General features: G+C 42.2%; 1 protein-coding gene across 1 annotated transcript in view; it reads left to right on the forward strand.

The window, feature by feature from the left end:
* PGM2L1 (phosphoglucomutase 2 like 1) overlaps positions 1-19,509 on the forward strand; it is a 75,064-nt gene that overhangs the window by 21,675 nt on the left and 33,880 nt on the right. Inside the window, exon 3 of the mRNA XM_063432347.1 lies at positions 10,826-10,932. Coding sequence (XP_063288417.1) covers positions 10,826-10,932 — 107 coding nt within the window. The remainder of the gene's footprint in view (positions 1-10,825; positions 10,933-19,509) is intronic.

Below are 19,509 nucleotides of genomic sequence, written 5' to 3' on the forward strand. Positions count from 1 at the left end.
TGGTTTGTTTAGCTTAGTGGTGATAACATTTAATGGGCAGTAATTACCCTGAGCACCTGCCTTGCAAATACTTCTCATAGAGCTGCATTGGGAAGTCTGTGATTGGGCAGCCACAGAAAGTCTGGGCGGGGTTAGAAAGGGAGAACTTGCAAAAGACCGCAGACCAAAGATCTGCAGATTTTGCAAGCTGTTAGATATGCCCCCAATGAAAAATGTATAATTGCATGTTTTAATTTGGGGTAAATCTGCTACAGGATTTTTAATTTTGTTTTGTATTTTCTCACCGTAGTGTGCCTTTGACCAGCAAAATGTAATTTGCAGAGTAATCTAAAAAAATGCATAATGTGATATGATTTACAGGAGTGATAAAATAACATAATCTTATATTTTACAACCAGTTTAAAAGACTTTCCCTTCGGATGTTCTTCGTTACATGCGTTAAATCGTATATTGGAGAAATCAGAAGTACTCGGGGCCCAGCCCAAATAAGGGCTTATTTCACTAGTTGTTTAAGATTAAATTTACAGAATTAGTGAATAGTTTCTCATCTGTGCCTATTCCCCCTCATTCCCCGCCCTTTCCCCTCCCCCCCAAATGTACCAAATTATTTGGCAGGTTATCAAAATTTGCTGTTTAGTGAATAATTCCCAAATGCAAAGATTTTACGCACACACACAATTTTCGCTCTTATTGTGCCTGCTGTTTATTGGAACTTACATATTATTTTGTTTTATTTTTTCCAATGCACATCAGAGTCTCAGGAGTGTAATTTCATGCTGTGTAAGGACTGGCCTCATCTGGATACCCATAAAACTAAAATAGCAATGTAATCTAAACTGCATCCTGTACGAAATCTATTTTAAATACATTCTTTTACAGGAGGTCACATGGTTTAATACACCCATCATGCAGCACCGTGGACTATGTTAGCGCTATACATTTTCAACCAATTCTCCAGACTGCTGTCTGAGGTGCTGACCTGCATTACAGGAATCATCCACTGATCCTTGGCAAACGCTAACCGTATTAATTCCATTTCAATAAGTCCTCACTGGCCATACAAAGATAACACCGTTTTACTTTGCCATTTGAAACCATTAAGGTCGATTACACAGGAGTGAGCTTTGTTTTAATTAGCACTGAGCAAACACCAGTGGGAGTGAATGAACTTGGCCTGCTTTATCAGTGTTTCAAATTGTGTTTATCAAGCATGGATTTTTTTATTATTCTGTCAATATCTTAGTTTGCAGTGCGCAATGGACACAGAATGAAAGGAACATGTTAATGTTTCAATATATTTATTTATAATTGCTTTATTCCTCTTCCCCTCCCCCACCCCCAAACCCCAAAAGACCACATTCAATTTATAACAGACACAGCTCATTGCCGCAGCCCAATGTGTCCACAATAAGATTCTCATGCCTGATATCGGAATCAATTCTTGTAAAGAATTGTGGAATTGTGGCCATGAAACGTTACCCGGTGTCGTCATGCTGTGTGTGAAGAGCTTTGAAAACTGAAGATCTGTAAAGGGTTACTCTAAGGCTAAGCATAATACCCAACACCCTGTAATGGTTATGATGGCTGGAGCACCCTGGCTAATTGTTTTCCCTCTTACTTGTGTTCCTGTCGGGTGCCACCTGTCCTGAAGCCGAAAGTCCATCCCACTAGCCATTCATTGGCTGAGTGCGTCAGCTGACAGCTCTCATCATTGAATGAAAACCTTTGCATAAGAATGTGCCAACCCAGAGATCGAGGTAATAGGGGCTAAGACACCCTTATGACCCTGTCGGAGTTGGAGTTACACCTCTGGCAGCATAGGGGGTTAGACTCCATATGTTCAGCATTTGAAAGTGAAACACTGCACATACAGACTCCAGGCACCATGGCCATCACTGAAATAGCCATGGTGTTTGGACTAGCCATTTAGGGGTGACTTCACATTTGTCCCTCTTTCTCTCCAAGTAATCGTGCTCTGTATTTGTAACAGTGATATAGATGGTGTGCAAGTGCTCCTCTCCTTATGTCATTACCAGCATGAGTTTAATGTTGACAGAATGACCTTGGAGTATACGTTTAAACAGTGCATGTGTGTTTTTACTGTAGGCTATATTTAGCATTAAAGGAAGACTCTAAGCACTTCATGGAGTGGTTTTGGTGTATAGATCATACCCTGCAGCCTCATTGCCCAATTCTCTTGTATGCCTGCTCGCTGTCTTATTAAAGGGACACTATAGGTACCCAAACCAGTTAATCTCATTGAAGGGATCTGGTTGTACCCTGTAGCTGAAACATTGCATTACATTTAGAGAAACTGCACTGTGTTGATTGCAGTGTTAGGAATGCCTCTAGTGGCTGTCTACCAGACTTTAACTCCATTGTGAACCGAAGCTGAACGCTGTGCAGGAAGCTGTCTACCGTTTTCTATATCCCCATTGGAAAGCATTGAGTCATTCCTTTCCTCTGGGAAAGACCTAATGTGTGCGTTGCATGCTTCCCTGTTTATTATAGCTGCTTACTATCTTATTGATGCACATTTAACTGCATGCACTTGCTATTTATGATGGCTGCTCACTATCCTTGATGCGTGTTTCCCTGTGTGCTGTCTATTATGCGTGCTTGCTGTCTGTTTGATGCTGCATGCTCTTGCTGTTTATTATGCGTGCTTGCTGTCTGTTTGATGCTGCGTGCTCTTGCTGTTTATTATGCGTGTCTGCTGTCTGTTTGATGCTGCGTGCTCTCGCTGTTTATTATGCGTGCTTGCTGTCTGTTTGATGCTGCATGCTCTCGCTGTTTATTATGCGTGCGTGCTGTCTGTTTGATGCTGCGTGCTCTCGCTGTTTATTATGCGTGCTTGCTGTCTGTTTGATGCTGTGTGCTCTCGCTGTTTATTATGCGTGCTTGCTGTCTGTTTGATGCTGCGTGCTCTCGCTGTTTATTATGCGTGCTGTCTGTTTGATGCTGCGTGCTCTCGCTGTTTATTATGCGTGCTTGCTGTCTGTTTGATGCTGCGTGCTCTTGCTGTTTATTATGCGTGCTTGCTGTCTGTTTGATGCTGACTGCTCTCGCTGTTTATTATCCGTGCTTGCTGTCTGTTTGATGCTGCGTGCTCTCGCTGTTTATTATGCGTGCTTGCTGTCTGTTTGATGCTGCATGCTCTCGCTGTTTATTATGCGTGCTTGCTGTCTGTTTGATGCTGCATGCTCTCGCTGTTTATTATGCGTGCTTGCTGTCTGTTTGATGCTGCATGCTCTCGCTGTTTATTATGCGTGCTTGCTGTCTGTTTGATGCTGCATGCTCTCGCTGTTTATTATGCGTGTCTGTTTGATGCTGCGTGCTCTCGCTGTTTATTATGCGTGCTTGCTGTTTATTATGCGTGCTTGCTGTCTGTTTGATGCTGCGTGCTCTCGCTGTTTATTATGCGTGCTCTCGCTGTTTATTATGCGTGCTCTCGCTGTTTATTATGCGTGCTCTCGCTGTTTATTATGCGTGCTCTTGCTGTTTATTATGCGTGCTTGCTGTTTATTATGCGTGCCTGCTGTCTGTTTGATGCTGCGTGCTCTTGCTGTTTATTATGCGTGCTTGCTGTCTGTTTGATGCTGCGTGCTCTCGCTGTTTATTATGCGTGCGTGCTGTCTGTTTGATGCTGCGTGCTCTCGCTGTTTATTATGCGTGCTTGCTGTTTATTATGCGTGCTTGCTGTCTGTTTGATGCTGCGTGCTCTCGCTGTTTATTATGCGTGCTTGCTGTCTGTTTGATGCTGCATGCTCTCGCTGTTTATTATGCGTGCTTGCTGTCTGTTTGATGCTGCGTGCTCTCGCTGTTTATTATGCGTGCTGTCTGTTTGATGCTGCATGCTCTCGCTGTTTATTATGCGTGCTTGCTATCTGTTTGATGCTGCGTGCTCTTGCTGTTTATTATGCGTGCTTGCTGTCTGTTTGATGCTGCGTGCTCTCGCTGTTTATTATGCGTGCGTGCTGTCTGTTTGATGCTGCGTGCTCTCGCTGTTTATTATGCGTGCTTGCTGTTTATTATGCGTGCTTGCTGTTTATTATGCGTGCTTGCTGTTTATTATGCGTGCTTGCTGTTTATTATGCGTGCTTGCTGTTTATTATGCGTGCTTGCTGTTTATTATGCGTGCTTGCTGTCTGTTTGATGCTGCGTGCTCTCGCTGTTTATTATGCGTGCTTGCTGTCTGTTTGATGCTGCATGCTCTCGCTGTTTATTATGCGTGCTTGCTGTTTATTATGCGTGCTTGCTGTCTGTTTGATGCTGCATGCTCTCGCTGTTTATTATGCGTGCTTGCTGTCTGTTTGATGCTGCGTGCTCTCGCTGTTTATTATGCGTGCTGTCTGTTTGATGCTGCATGCTCTCGCTGTTTATTATGCGTGCTTGCTGTCTGTTTGATGCTGCGTGCTCTTGCTGTTTATTATGCGTGCTTGCTGTCTGTTTGATGCTGCGTGCTCTCGCTGTTTATTATGCGTGCGTGCTGTCTGTTTGATGCTGCGTGCTCTCGCTGTTTATTATGCGTGCTTGCTGTTTATTATGCGTGCTTGCTGTTTATTATGCGTGCTTGCTGTTTATTATGCGTGCTTGCTGTTTATTATGCGTGCTTGCTGTCTGTTTGATGCTGCGTGCTCTCGCTGTTTATTATGCGTGCTTGCTGTCTGTTTGATGCTGCATGCTCTCGCTGTTTATTATGCGTGCTTGCTGTTTATTATGCGTGCTTGCTGTCTGTTTGATGCTGCGTGCTCTCGCTGTTTATTATGCGTGCTTGCTGTCTGTTTGATGCTGCATGCTCTCGCTGTTTATTATGCGTGCTTGCTGTCTGTTTGATGCTGCATGCTCTCGCTGTTTATTATGCATGCTTGCTGTTTATTATGCATGCTTGCTGTCTGTTTGATGCTGCGTGCTCTCGCTGTTTATTATGCGTGCTTGCTGTCTGATGCTGCGTGCTCTCGCTGTTTATTATGCATGCTTGCTGTCTGTTTGATGCTGCGTGCTCTCGCTGTTTATTATGCATGCTTGCTGTCTGTTTGATGCTGCATGCTCTCGCTGTTTATTATGCGTGCTTGCTGTCTGTTTGATGCTGCATGCTCTTGCTGTTTATTATGCGTGCTTGCTGTCTGTTTGATGCTGCGTGCTCTCGCTGTCTGTTTGATGCTGCGTGCTCTCGCTGTCTGTTTGATGCTGCGTGCTCTCGCTGTCTGTTTGATGCTGCGTGCTCTCGCTGTTTATTATGCGTGCTTGCTGTCTGTTTGATGCTGCGTGCTCTCGCTGTTTATTATGCGTGCTTGCTGTCTGTTTGATGCTGCATGCTCTTGCTGTTTATTATGCGTGCTTGCTGTCTGTTTGATGCTGCATGCTCTCGCTGTTTATTATGCGTGCTTGCTGTCTGTTTGATGCTGCATGCTCTCGCTGTTTATTATGCGTGCTTGCTGTCTGTTTGATGCTGCGTGCTCTCGCTGTTTATTATGCGTGCTTGCTGTCTGTTTGATGCTGCATGCTCTCGCTGTTTATTATGCGTGCTTGCTGTCTATTATGCGTGCTTGCTGTCTGTTTGATGGTGCGTGCTCTCGCTGTTTATTATGCATGCTTGCTGTCTGTTTGATGCTGCATGCTCTCGCTGTTTATTATGCGTGCTTGCTGTCTGTTTGATGCTGCATGCTCTCGCTGTTTATTATGCGTGCTTGCTGTCTGTTTGATGCTGCATGCTCTCGCTGTTTATTATGCGTGCTTGCTGTCTGTTTGATGCTGCGTGCTCTCGCTGTTTATTATGCGTGCTTGCTGTCTGTTTGATGCTGCGTGCTCTCGCTGTTTATTATGCGTGCTTGCTGTCTGTTTGATGCTGCGTGCTCTCGCTGTTTATTATGCGTGCTTGCTGTCTGTTTGATGCTGCATGCTCTCGCTGTTTATTATGCGTGCTTGCTGTCTGTTTGATGCTGCATGCTCTCGCTGTTTATTATGCGTGCTTGCTGTCTGTTTGATGCTGCATGCTCTCGCTGTTTATTATGCATGCTCATTATCTTATCAGCATGTGTTTCCCTGCATGCTTTCACTATTTATTATGCCTGTTCGTTCTCCAACTGGTGCAGGTTTCTTTAAATAATCTCACTGTTTATTACACATGTTCCCTGTCTAATTGCTGCATGTTTCCCTGCGTGCTTTCACTGTTTATTATGCATGCTCATTATCGGATCAGCATGTGCTTCCCTGCGTGCTCTCACTGTTTATCCAGGCGTGACTTTATAGTGGCCCAATAAACCTTTATGATTGTGTAACAATGCTCTGTGTATGGAATGCAGCCAAGTAGGAAGATGCAGTTATTGCTTATTAACCATAACTTTGTATTCTGGGCCAATTTGCCCTTTTCAATATAAGATAGAAATGAATCCAGAGACAAGGTGCAAATAGATATAATCTATAGGTGAAAAGCTGCCACTCAAATAGGCTCACCCCAGTAAAGCCTAAGAAACAAAGGATAAGAACAAAAGGGGAGGGTGCAAATCCCCCCTAGTGAGGGCGCTAATCAATACTGACAAGTACGTAAATATATTAAAGTGTCAAAATTTATTTACATAGAAAGAATAAAATAAAATACTGAGCAATAAAAAACAGAGCCAACACCAACCACTGAGCTAGCAAATACAAAGATGAAACAAACAACCCTGGGTCGCGACTCCTAGGGCTGAATATACTTGCGGCTCCTATTACAATAGTGGTGATGAAGTCTCTGGACTGCAATGTAAAAGCTCAACGCGTTTCGTCCTGTGTTTTCCGGGACTTCCTCAGGAGCTGTGGATGCTGTACATTGCAGTCCAGAGACTTCATCACCACTATTGTAATAGGAGCCGCAAGTATATTCAGCCCTAGGAGTCGCGACCCAGGGTTGTTTGTTTCATCTTTGTATTTGCTAGCTCAGTGGTTGGTGTTGGCTCTGTTTTTTATTGCTCAGTATTTTATTTTATTCTTTCTATGTAAATAAACTTTGACACTTTAATATATTTACGTACTTGTCAGTATTGATTAGCGCCCTCACTAGGGGGGATTTGCACCCTCCCCTTTTGTTCTTACAATTTGTCCTTTTAATTCTTCCGTGTAATTTCTGTGCATTCAATGATAGCAGTGTTTATTGTGACGTAAGGAACATTCCCAACCACCATAACCATGACAGCCCAATGTTATATTCAGTTTAAAAACATTGAGAAATGTACTCATTATGTCCGTAGCTTTGCGGATGTTACGTTATTGTAAAATGCACCTCTGGTTTGGCTTCTACTCTGCCCAGGCTAGAGGAGTAACCATAGCAACCATAGCACATGTGTTGTGGTTGCTATGGTGGAGAACAGGGGGACCTCCACCTGTAAGGTTTCTCCTGTTGTCCTTGTCGTTCAGTTTTACAACATTGAAGTCTTTATTTGCACTAGTTGTGTAGAACTTATGAGCAAAATATTGAAACCTTTTGGGGTGACATTGCTCCCAGGATGATCAGTCTGCTTGGGTGCCAGTCATATCGTATTACTGGACTGCTTATAGCCCAGTACAAACTGATCATGCGGTGTACCAGGCACTGCCTGCATGCAGCATGGACTGACAGCCTGTCACAGCGTTCCAATACGGGGACAGCCTCTGGGAAGCTGTTGCTAAATGTCTCATGCTTGAGCCCATTACATGCAGCAGTTGGCATGTTCAGCACTTGCACGTGTTACCAGCGATTTGTTAGTGGCAGCGGGCATCCAATCGCTTCTTGTTGATGCCACTGCATTTGAATGCCATGGGCAGTCTGGGGTGGGCTGTTGCTGGACACTAGTAAAAAAAATTGGCAATAATCAGGTCTTGCCACTATCATCGATACCTGAGTTTTGGAGTGAAGAACAACGTAAATTGCTGCCATATCCTCTGTCAGCCGGCATGAAGTGGTAAATTCCATCCACAGAAAGTAAAGCAGTTGTTAATCATTGTTAAATTGTTCGGGATTAGTTTTGACATTCATTTTCTTGTTCAGTCCGCTTTAAACAACATCTGATGACTATCTCTCTCCATTAACATTCCCACATTATCAGGGTTTCCAAATAGCTGATGCATACACTGAGGCTGCCTTTTCGCATCACTTATTCATGTGTTCTATTTCTGTGTGTATATTTACCACCAGGTTCACGCTGTCTGAAGGACATTCTAGGAGAGAATCACTCACAAGCAATCTGTAGCATCTAATAAGTTCTACATATAAAAAATGTAATGTTATGTGAATGTGTTATTTCTTCCATTCTGGCACAAATCGCTGATTATTGACTGAATTATGTTTTGCTTTTTCAAACAATGCATTGATGGGAGTAGTCTGGAATTGGGACCTGTTGTTCCAAAAGGGAAACATGATCTCAGCAAACCAATCCATCAAATTCCATTTTAGGAATGCCTATAATTTGACTCTACTACACCTACAATAACTGCCCACTGTATCCGTAAAATGTATTGATACAATCTGGGGATGTAGCAGAATATATATTTAAAGTTCTTTACCGTACACATCAAGTCTAACACAGGAAAGAAAATCTCACCACTGTTGTAACAGTAATTAAAAATAGATCATGTTATAATACAGAATGCCTACGATTGGTGTATTAATGTGACTGCTACTCTGCCCAGTAGGTGACATGGGCCTAGTAATTTAATCTTGCAAAATTGTAAGTATTGTATCTAAAATTAGACGTTCTTATTATGTTATTTATATAGCGCCATCAAATTCTGCAGCGCTTTACAATGGGTGGACGAACAGACATGTAGTTGTAACCAGATATGGTTTATTACCTACAACCATTAGTGTGGCGAACAGAACCTTGCCACTGGAATAGACCTGGCTAAAATACTTTAAAAGGGCAATTGGGATTATATGGTTCGGTTCCTGAACAGCCGCACGAACCAGAGACCAACCGGGAGCTTGTTAAGCCTAATTGACAGTTTGTAACACTTTTCCACCGCTGTGTTTTAAGTGTTCGTCTGGGTGGCTGCTGTTCGCATGAAAGACCATGAGGTGGCGGCCATCTTGTCCCCGCGAACACCGGCAGCAGTGTTTTGGTCTTCAAGTTCATGGAGAGGCCTTCCCGCTGGGAGCTGGATCCAGGAGTTTGGTCCAGGGTGGGATGGGACTGCGAGACCCCAACCAAGCTGTAATGCTTGGGTGGGGTCTACAGTGCTGATGGTGTCCGGTGCGGTGCTGATAGTACTCGAGGAGGCACCTAGTTGGGGTGCCAGGTAGTCAGTCACAAGGAGCATTAAGATAAAATAAAAATATGTATAAACAAAAATGTAAGATTTGATACTGCAAATCTGTGAAAAGCTTCTTGGACAAAGAACAAAGGAACAAAACAAAAAAAACCACAAAAGCAATCATGTTGCCCATATAGGCTTAATCATATACAAAGGCACTATTGCAAGCAGGTTGCAAAGGAGACAAAAAAAAAAAAAAAAATTACCAAAGATTAATCTATAAACAATGCAATAACCAACAGTTTTGTGCAAAAATATTGGATATTCCAAAAAAGAAGTTATTTGTGTAGTTTCACGTACACTTTTTTTCTTAAACGCAAAGATTTAATGAGTAAAGAATCTTCACAGAATTTACAGTCTCCTAAAGGAGAGAAAATAATGCTAAATCTTGTCAAATTATCAATTTATCAGACATAAAAAAGTGACTTCATAAATCAAGTGCGCTCCCTTTTCCTATTAAAGGGAACATCCGCTGCCTAATAACAAAATATAAGATACACCCCAATGTAAACATTTAATTATGCATTTTTCCATTGTATCTCAAAACCGCTTGCAAAAACTGCAGATTTTGCAAGCCCTTCCCTTCTAACCTCGCAAAGACTTTCTGTGACTGTCCAAGGTCTGCAAGTTTGCCACGGGGTTTAACAAAGTTAAAGGATCACTATAGTGTCAGGAAAACACACTCGTTTTCCTGACACCATATAACCCTTAGGTTCCCCCCCCCCCCCCCCCCACCCCCTTGCTGCTAACTTCAGTTAGTTACTTTAATCCCGTGTCTGGCTCCCTCGGTGCTGGTGACCTCTCCTCCCCCGCTAGAGGCTGGATTAACCCCAAATGTAAAGATTGCATTTTGTCTGAAACTGCTATGTTTACATCTGAAGCGTTTAAATCTGGGGGACCTGGCGCCCAGACCACTTCATTGAGCTGAAGTGGTCTGGGTGAGTATAGTGTCCCTTTAATTTATAAATGTGCCAATTTCTATTGAAATATGAACTTTTTGTAAAATGAGCAAATGAGGACAAACTCTTCACGTTTGAAGCACTTCAGCAAGTTAGAGTGCTTGTAGGGGTCTTGGGTGTCCCTTCAAAGGGCCACTAAAGTCTCATAGAGCACTTTTGTTTTTTATAAATGGCAATGTTCACATTGCAGGGTTAAACCAACCTCGAGTGGTTGTCTTCAAGACATCTGGAGAGGCCCTTCAGCTGTACATAACCAATGTTTCCTACAGGAAAGCATTGGATTGTGTGCAGTGCCTGTCGCGCATGTGAATCAGGTCCCTATTGCTACTCTGTGCGGACCATTGGATTGGACTATCGCTAGAAGGGGCCATTCCACTTCGAGTAAGTCAGGGGAGGGAGAGATGCAAGCAGTACAAATGGAGTCTCAGTGCTTGAAAAAAGGCAAGTACAACTTTTCTTAAATGTATGGTGAATGGAGTCACCTGGTTGAGGGATACATGGGACTCCTGATATACTACAGGGACGTAGCTAGGGTGTTCACAGATTGGAGTATTTACACCTGGAGGTATTTCTCACTATATCTACGTGTTTCGTTACAGGGAATGTATCTCTACCTGGAGCGATCTTTACAGGATCTCACGCAGAGGGGACTGGTGGTTGGATATGATACTCGTGGACAAGTGACCAGTAACTGCAGCAGTAAGAGGTAAGGATCAGATCTGTAAATCAGTCAAACAAATTCATGGATTCAGTTCTCTCTAAGACTGTGAGTGATATAGTTTGCATATTTATTGAGTCCAACCTTTAAAACACATCATTTTATGCTGTTCATCCAAAATAGGGCAAGAAAAAAAAGAAGCTATTTGAAGCAATTTCCACTTATGCCACAAAAAAGAGAATTGTTTTTCTTCTTGACCCCATAGTAGCAATCAGGTCTCATCGATCAGAAGGCTTATTCGATGGAACAAATGCGTTGCTTTTAATAGAATGTGTATGTAACTGCAGGTGAGAGGAAGTAGGCTTTGCATTGTGTGAGGTGGATAGAGGAGCCAATAACTAGAATATAGTCTAAACTAAATGTGATTTTAACGTTACAACTTGCCATGTATTAATATATTATACAACATTTTATTGTGGCTCCCCTTAACAGCACTGACTGGTAGAGTATTAAGGAATTCAGATTTCAGAGAACCAGCTGTTATATTCTCCCGTCTTACGGAACGGGCAGGGTGGAGGCACATGTTCTGGGGGAGGCTGATCTGAAATTGGACCAATCTTGCTTCCAGCTCATGTTCCCATTTCATAAATCACCAGGAGGGGAGTTTATTTTATCTGCTATTAATCCTGGGCAGTGCCAGATGGCTGAGCTATGGATATTACTGACACGCGTAGTGGAAACATTGCAGATTCCTTCTTTAAATGCGTGAACTGTTTTATCTGCAACAATTATCTCTTTGAATAGAATAATTGGTTTGGGCTGGATAATTAAATCCTACAAATTATTCAGTGTTGGCCCATGAAGCTCTTCACCTGCTTTGCAGACCGTATTGATACTAAGGATATATTTTTGTATTCATGCCTCTTAACCCTTTTATGTCCTGAACCATTTTCCACAATTTGAGAAGCAGACTATTAACCTTTGCAAGACTTGAAGTAAGCAAATTATTTAATTTGATCAGTCCTGACATTTAAAAAAAAAAAGAATTCTTCAAAAGGATACACAGCTGACAATGTATAGGCATGGAGATGAGATTGATGGTAATGCCCTCAATTGATCTAAAAACAGCCTTTGTTTGAATAGTTTGCAAGAGTCACCGTTTTTAAATAAAATGTATTTTCGTAGCTGTGCAATGAAGGGTGTGCAGACCTATGAAACCCACAGTTACGGTAATGTGGCTGGAAGGAGCCTTGCTAAGCGGTGTGTCTTGGAATATGCCCGGTCTAGTCCCAGAAAGTTCTTGGTAGAGAGAGTGTGTTCTGCTCAGCATGGCTCTTCTGCAGTAGAATTTATTTGGAGTGGACATTCACCATCTCAAAGTTTACAGTTTGTCTTTTAACTTAAACTTCTCCCTCCATTTACTTAAACGAACACCAAGCAGCAAAACACTGCAGCACTTGTATTGTATTAAACCGTTTTGGAGCAGGCTCCAGCTTTTCTTCTGCAGCTGCACAGATAATGTGTATTTTACACCTCGGTGTTATCAAGTACGAATCTGTCCAACCTTGGGTGATCTTGGTAGGCAGAGATCTCTGGGGGCAGGTTAACACATTGCTTTCAACTCATACTGATACCGGAGAAACTGACGGAAGCAAAGCACAGAGAGATGGACACAGGTTTCTTCAGGAAGGAAGAGATTCTTTATTGGATCACCGATCGGGACTCAGAGGGACTAGCGTCACCAAAATACAGCAAGTTCTGAGCCCCGGACAATAGTGCAGGCTCCTTATATAGGCACATAACTCCTCCCATATTAAGCTCCACCCGCACATTCTCTTAACCAATCAATACAAATAAGAATTAACTTCCTGCTTGACCGCATGGCTTGTCCAGCACAATGGAGGAGGGGGAATACTACATCCTGTATTCTTGCACATGCTCCGTACACTACTGATCGTATCTTTGATACCGGAGAAACTGACGGAAGCGAAGCACAGAGAGATGGACACAGGTTTCTTCAGGAAGGAAGAGATTCTTTATTGGATCACCGATCGGGACTCAGAGGGACTAGCGTCACCAAAATACCACAAGTTCTGAGCCCCGGACAATAGTGCAGGCTCCTTATATAGGCACATAACTCCTCCCATATTAAGCTCCACCCGCACATTCTCTTGACCAATCAATACAAATAAGAATTAACTTCCTGCTTGACCGCATGGCTTGTCCAGCACAATGGAGGAGGGGGAATACTACATCCTGTATTCTTGCACATGCTCCGTACACTACTGATCGTATCTTGCCTCGTGCAACCAACTGATCGATACGTCAGCATATGCACGTACACATGCCACGTGGTAATCTCGGCCTACTAAATTTATTTTTACCGAGATTCCACCACATTCCCCCCTTTGATGCCTCTTGATATTTCACAATTACTTGAGGCATCACTTAACCTTGGTTTGCATACACCGCAAGTTACCTTGAACCAGACCAGACTTATCTTATGATGTGAATCTTTTAACACTCATCTTCCTGCATTGGTTCTCCCTGATCTAGAGCCTTATACTTATAAATCGCCATTATCTGTGCAGCAGCCTTCCTCTCTGCTATATTTTCTATCAGGCTTTGCACAGACCTAACTACTAAGGGTATAAGACACGGCAGGAGTAGACACAACATTAAAATCAGTAGGACTCCACCTACCACTGCCTTAAGCCCTCCAAACCACTCATACCAGCTACCAAACCAACTACTTGGATTGTACCCTTTCCATACCTGAGTAGGCACATGCGCTAGTTTAACCATATGGCTAGTAAGCTCAGCTATTGCTTGCCCTTCGTCATCTATTTGAAGACAGCAATTGCTCAGGTTAAACTTCCCACATACACCTCCCTCTACTGCCAAAAGATAATCCAAGGCTAATCTATTTTGGTAGACTGCTGTCCTCATCCTGGTGTTATGCTTCGCTAGAAGATTGAGCGCTTGTGATGTTTCGTTAGTAATAATCTCAACCACCGCCTGTAATCTGATAATGCGGTTGAGCATATAAATAGGGGTTCTATAACCAAAGGTACCATCCTCAGCCCACGTGGCTGGCCCATAATAATCTATGATACGCTGGGGAGGCCATTCATTATCTTCCCAGGTGCCTATCTCTATGGGTCCCCTTTTCTTCCTATGATTCACATCATACACTTTAACACCTAAAGTCTCACCTGTTTCAATCGGTAACAAGAAGGAGGATGGTTTGAGCATACCCAACACACATGCCCCTTCCCAGTCCTGTGGCAACTCCGAATAGGCTTTCTTACCACAGATCCAGTACAAATTTGCTGGGGCTCTCCAGGTAGATGTGATGGATAAATCAAACCACACATCCTTTAAATTGGCGTATCTAGCAAACGGGTTAGATGGTTCTGAGACATTTGAAGCCGACCACCAAGTTGTATTCTTTGTATCATCATCATAAGCTTTTTGCCCTAGACAAGTTAATTCTCCTACAGAAGTATTATACATTATTCCTTTCCTTGCTATGCAAACATAACCTATGATGGAGGTCTTTAATCTCCACTCAGATTTACCTCTAACACTCATATGATAATCGGCTTGTGTAGATATTAGTTGGTCAACTGCCTCAGAACCGGACATTACCTCCTTTGCTTCCCAAGGCCATTGGTCTCCCATGTTAGTACCTCCACACACATAGCAGTTGGTAACATTAAGACTACCGGCAATACTTTCAGCTAAATCAATAAACAGGTTTTTAGCATTATGGGGGATCTTATTATCTATACTCATCTCTTCATAAAAGGAATGGTATACTTGATGAGTTTGGGAGGATACCGTATCAGTCTCTATCCCTATAAATAATACTGTCCCAGGATCTAAACCCGTCCCGTATATTTGAAACCCAAATAAATTGCCATATTTGTCTAAGAACTTATCGGGGTTATTTATAAGTATATGGATGGGATTACATTCCATAGACTTACAATATGGGCTAGTCGGCAACTTAGTCACTATCATGTCCTTGTCTACTGTCTGTCCCCAAGTCGCCCACCCCACACAAGACCAATATGGGCAAAAGTTATAGTCTTTATTTGGGCATCTAGGACTTACATATTTATTTTTACTACTGGGACAAATATATTTATCATTAGACCCATACGTCCTCTCCCATCTAAGATCCCCACATACATTCCACGGCTTTCTACCACTTGATATCGCCTTACACGCATCAAATAGCAGAACACCCGAAGAATGTACGGATTCTAACACCGTCTTATTAATTAGGGTCCCCTGAGGATCTCCATTCCTGAGAGTCAACCAAATTGTACGGGGTTGATACTCCGGACTGAAGCACTTAGGTTCTCCTACTCCTAAATGGCACACACTATAATCTATATTTAGGTATCTACATCTCGATACATCTCCTTTACACTCGTATTGTGAATGCCAAATTAGGGTTTGGGAAATATGGTTACCTGTTCTCGTAGTCTTAATGCATACCTCACAGCTAGGAGTGTCGGTACCTCTTCCTTCCTGAATATAAAAACACACATAAATAAACACTATCAAAAACACATCTTTCGCCGTCATCCTCAGTCTTCGTCCGTGCGAAGGCACCTCAGCTTCCAGGATGTAAGGGCTGCAGGGAATGGAGTTCTGCTCGTCTTCACAGGAGTCCCTTCGAGACTTTTCCTGGCTTATAAACTATACGTCGGTGGGCGGACAGGCTTTATTATGGCCTTCTCACTCACGCACCAAATCCCAAAAATAATAAAATTTGTAATCCACAATAGTTCCTCGTTACTCCGACTGAGTAGTGCGTTTTAACCGGATCTTGCAGGGATTCTCTGGATCTGCTGTAACTTGCCAAGAATCGACTGCTGCTGGTTTAACCCTGGAGTGATGTATCCACGGAGTCACTTCGGCTACTTTTATCGCTGTAGGGGTAGACAAAAGAACAACATAAGGACCTCTCCACTTGGGCCCTAACGGTACATTATTCCACTCTTTAATCCACACTTGATCTCCTGGATAACTATGAACAGGGGGATAAATATTCACAGGTAATCTATCTTGTACCCATTTCTGTACCTCCTCCATAGTCTTACCCAACTCTACAACCTGCTGCCGGGTAATTCCTTCTCCCAACTGACTCAAATCCCCCCTTAAGTTACCAAGTACGGGAGGTGGTCGCCCATACATAATTTCAAAAGGAGAGAGGCCCATCCTTCTGGTAGGGGTACTGCGGATTCGCAATAGAGCTATGGGTAAGAGAACGTTCCACTTAAGTTGGGTTTCCTGACACATTTTAGCCAACTGGTTCTTAATAGTTCTATTCATTCTCTCTACCTTACCAGAACTCTGGGGTCTATATGCTGTATGAAGCCTCCACTTTATACCAAGCATATGAGTCAGTTGTTGTAGGCACTGATGAACAAAAGCTGGACCATTGTCCGATCCTATAGAACAGGGTAGTCCATATCGGGGTATTATTTCTCGTAGCAGGAATCTCACAACTTCTCCTGCTTTCTCTGTACGAGTAGGACATGCTTCTACCCAGCCTGAATAGGTGCACACAATTACCAGCAGGTAACGATGTCCACCCGATTTAGGCATCACTGTAAAGTCAATTTGTAAATCGGACATGGGGAGTCCCCCCATAAACTGGACTCCTGGTGGCTTTACTGGTCCTTGTCTTGCATTATTTTTAGCACACGTTACACATCTTCGTACAATGGCCTGAGTCAAGTTGGACAATCTTGGTATGTAGAAATGTTTTCTGAGAGATTCTTCTGTGCTGTCTCTCCCAGAATGTGTCCCGTTATGATAATTTTGGACAATTTCTACCGCTAGTGATGCTGGTATGACTATTCTTCCATCTTCTAGCTGATACCACTTGTTCTCCAAATACTTTCCTGGTTCAGTCTTTAACCACTCCTCTTCTTGAGCTGTATAAACTGGAGTCCATTGGGACAGTGGAGTTGGTATAAGAGCAGCTATATGCCCCACATACTCCTGTCTTCCTGATTCAGCAGCACGCTTAGCTGCACTATCTGCCATCCGATTTCCCTTGGTTACATCACCACCTCCTCTCAGATGCGCTCGACAATGTATGATACCGACTTCTTTCGGCTCCCACACTGCTTCCAATAGTTGTAGGATTTCAGCTGCGTATTTGATTTCTTTTGTAACTGCTGCTATCAACAAGTCATCTACATATTGTAACAATACACACTCTCCTGGGATGGACTAGAAATCCAGTAGATCTTGACTTAGGGCTGAACCAAATAGGGTAGGTGAATTTTTAAACCCTTGGGGCAGTCTTGTCCAAGTCATTTGGCGTTTTGAGAAAAGGTGGGAGGGGAACAGCGCTACAGTACTGATCACAAGGGGGAAAAAAAAGCTGCACACCTGAAAGGAAGGGCTACCCTCAAACCCTTCAGAAAATGGAGAAAACAAAAAACAACAAATACAGGGTGCGCTGGATAAAATAAACGAAAACGATAACACAAAAAGGAAAGTCTCTATAGGTACAGTGTAGACCTTGAGTAAATGTTCTTCTGTTCTCGCTTTGGAATCGCAGTGGTTGGATATGAAACACAAAAGCAGAGAAGGGGGGGACCAATAGTGCAAAACCGTATGGTAGAGAGGATCACGAACAACACAGACGTAGAGAAATGCCAACTTACAATTTTTAGAGCTAAGCCCAGCTCTAGGTAAAACAGCTTACAGTGGTATTTGATACTCCCCACATGTAGGATATAACTGGGCAATTGGAGTCTCCACACGATTCTTTAAAACTTCTGAGACAGACGTCAGCATATAAAATATATAAAAGAAAAAAACCCAATGGTGCAATAACTTAGGTAGTACTGCAACAACAGACAACACAGAGGTCCTAAGAGTGCCAACTTACAATTTAGAGAGCTATAACCAGCTCTGAGTAAAACAGCATACAGTGGTATTTAAACTCCCCACGTGTAGGATATTCCTCTAGTGATGCTTGTAGTGCCGGTCTTATGAAAAATAAAATCACAAGAGAGGGCCCATAGTGTTTTCCTTATGTAAAAATGACAAAGTGATAAAAAGAAACGTACTTACAGTGTTCAGAGCAGCCACACTGCTCTATGAACCAAGCGTAGGTGGAATAATCCCCACCAGGGATTTCTTTTGCAGTACTGGATCTTGTTAAAAATGATGATAAAAAGATCAGCCAGGATAAAACAGCAGCATATAAAGTAAATGAACTAACCCAAAGTAAAAGGTAGTAACAAAATACTTTAATATAAAACAGAGTAAAAATACACAACGCGTTTCGCCAAACAGTAGGCTTTTTCAAGTGTAGAATAAATAATCCTGGCTATTCACATTATATAGGCAGCTAATTTGCAATGAATTTCAAAGATTGGCGCCAAAATGGCATCATTACCATGTGACTGCAGTCACATGACTTTCAGTTATACATATGATAGGTGGACATATTAAAATAGTGAAAAAGAAATCGTTTTTATATTTTAATAGTATAGGGTAGTACTAAACCCACATATGACCTGAGGGGTATAAAAAGAAATAGACTTTTATGTGAGGGAGGGAAGAAATTAGGTTGTGAAATGAAAGGTTAAAGGTCGCGAGGGCGTGGCCGTATTTAAACCAAAAAGGTGGGCGGGGTCGGCATAATGCTGTGTGTATTCGCTGGGAATGCAGGGAAATGTAGTCCTGGTCACATGACATTGGTTTACACATATAATAGGTGGACAAGTTAAAACAGTAAAAAATAATCGTTTTTATATTTTAATAGTATAGGGTAGTACTAAGCCCCCATATGACCTGAGGGGTATAAAAAGAAATAGGCTTTTATGTGAGGGAGGGAAGAAATTAGGTTGTGAAATGAAAGGTTAAAGGTCGCAAGGGCGTGGCCCTGGGACCATCTTAGTAGAGTGGAGTGTAAATAGAAGGCGGCCATATTGTTGAAGGGCAAAAGGGGTGAAATGTAAGGGTGGGCACTATATTTAAAGGGCAAAGGGGTGGAATGTAATTATGGTTGGGGGAGAACATACAGAATATTAAAACATTAAAAAACAGTGACAATATAATACAATTTTATGTGCAAATATAAAAAAAAAAAAAAAAGTTAAAAAAAGAGGAAAATAAAGTTGCAGATTGTATATGGGTAAATATTACTAATAAAGGTTACAATGTATTTTGCTACTATTAAAAGAATAATCCTAATAACCATATTAATTAAAAGTGAATATAAATTATTATGAAACAATACAAAGAATTACAAAAAATTAAAAAGGTCAAATTCTGCATTTAAGCCATCTGGGGTTAGTGTCTTAAGATTAAAAACCCATTCCATTTCGGCTTTTCCCAGAATATTTCTTATATCACCGCCTCGCCATGGAATATTGCATATTTGAATAGGGGTGAATTTAAGAACGTTGGGGTTTTTTTGGTGGTGTGTCAGAAAATGCTTGGACACTGTGTGATTTTCAAATCCATTTTTGATGTTTCGACAGTGTTCTGATATCCTAATTTTTAGGCACCTTGACGTCATGCCTACATATTGGAGGCCACAAGGGCACTCCAGTAGGTATATAACATTTTTCGTACAAC

Source organism: Pelobates fuscus, chromosome 1, assembly GCF_036172605.1.
Source record: "Pelobates fuscus isolate aPelFus1 chromosome 1, aPelFus1.pri, whole genome shotgun sequence".
NCBI lineage: Eukaryota > Metazoa > Chordata > Amphibia > Anura > Pelobatidae > Pelobates > Pelobates fuscus.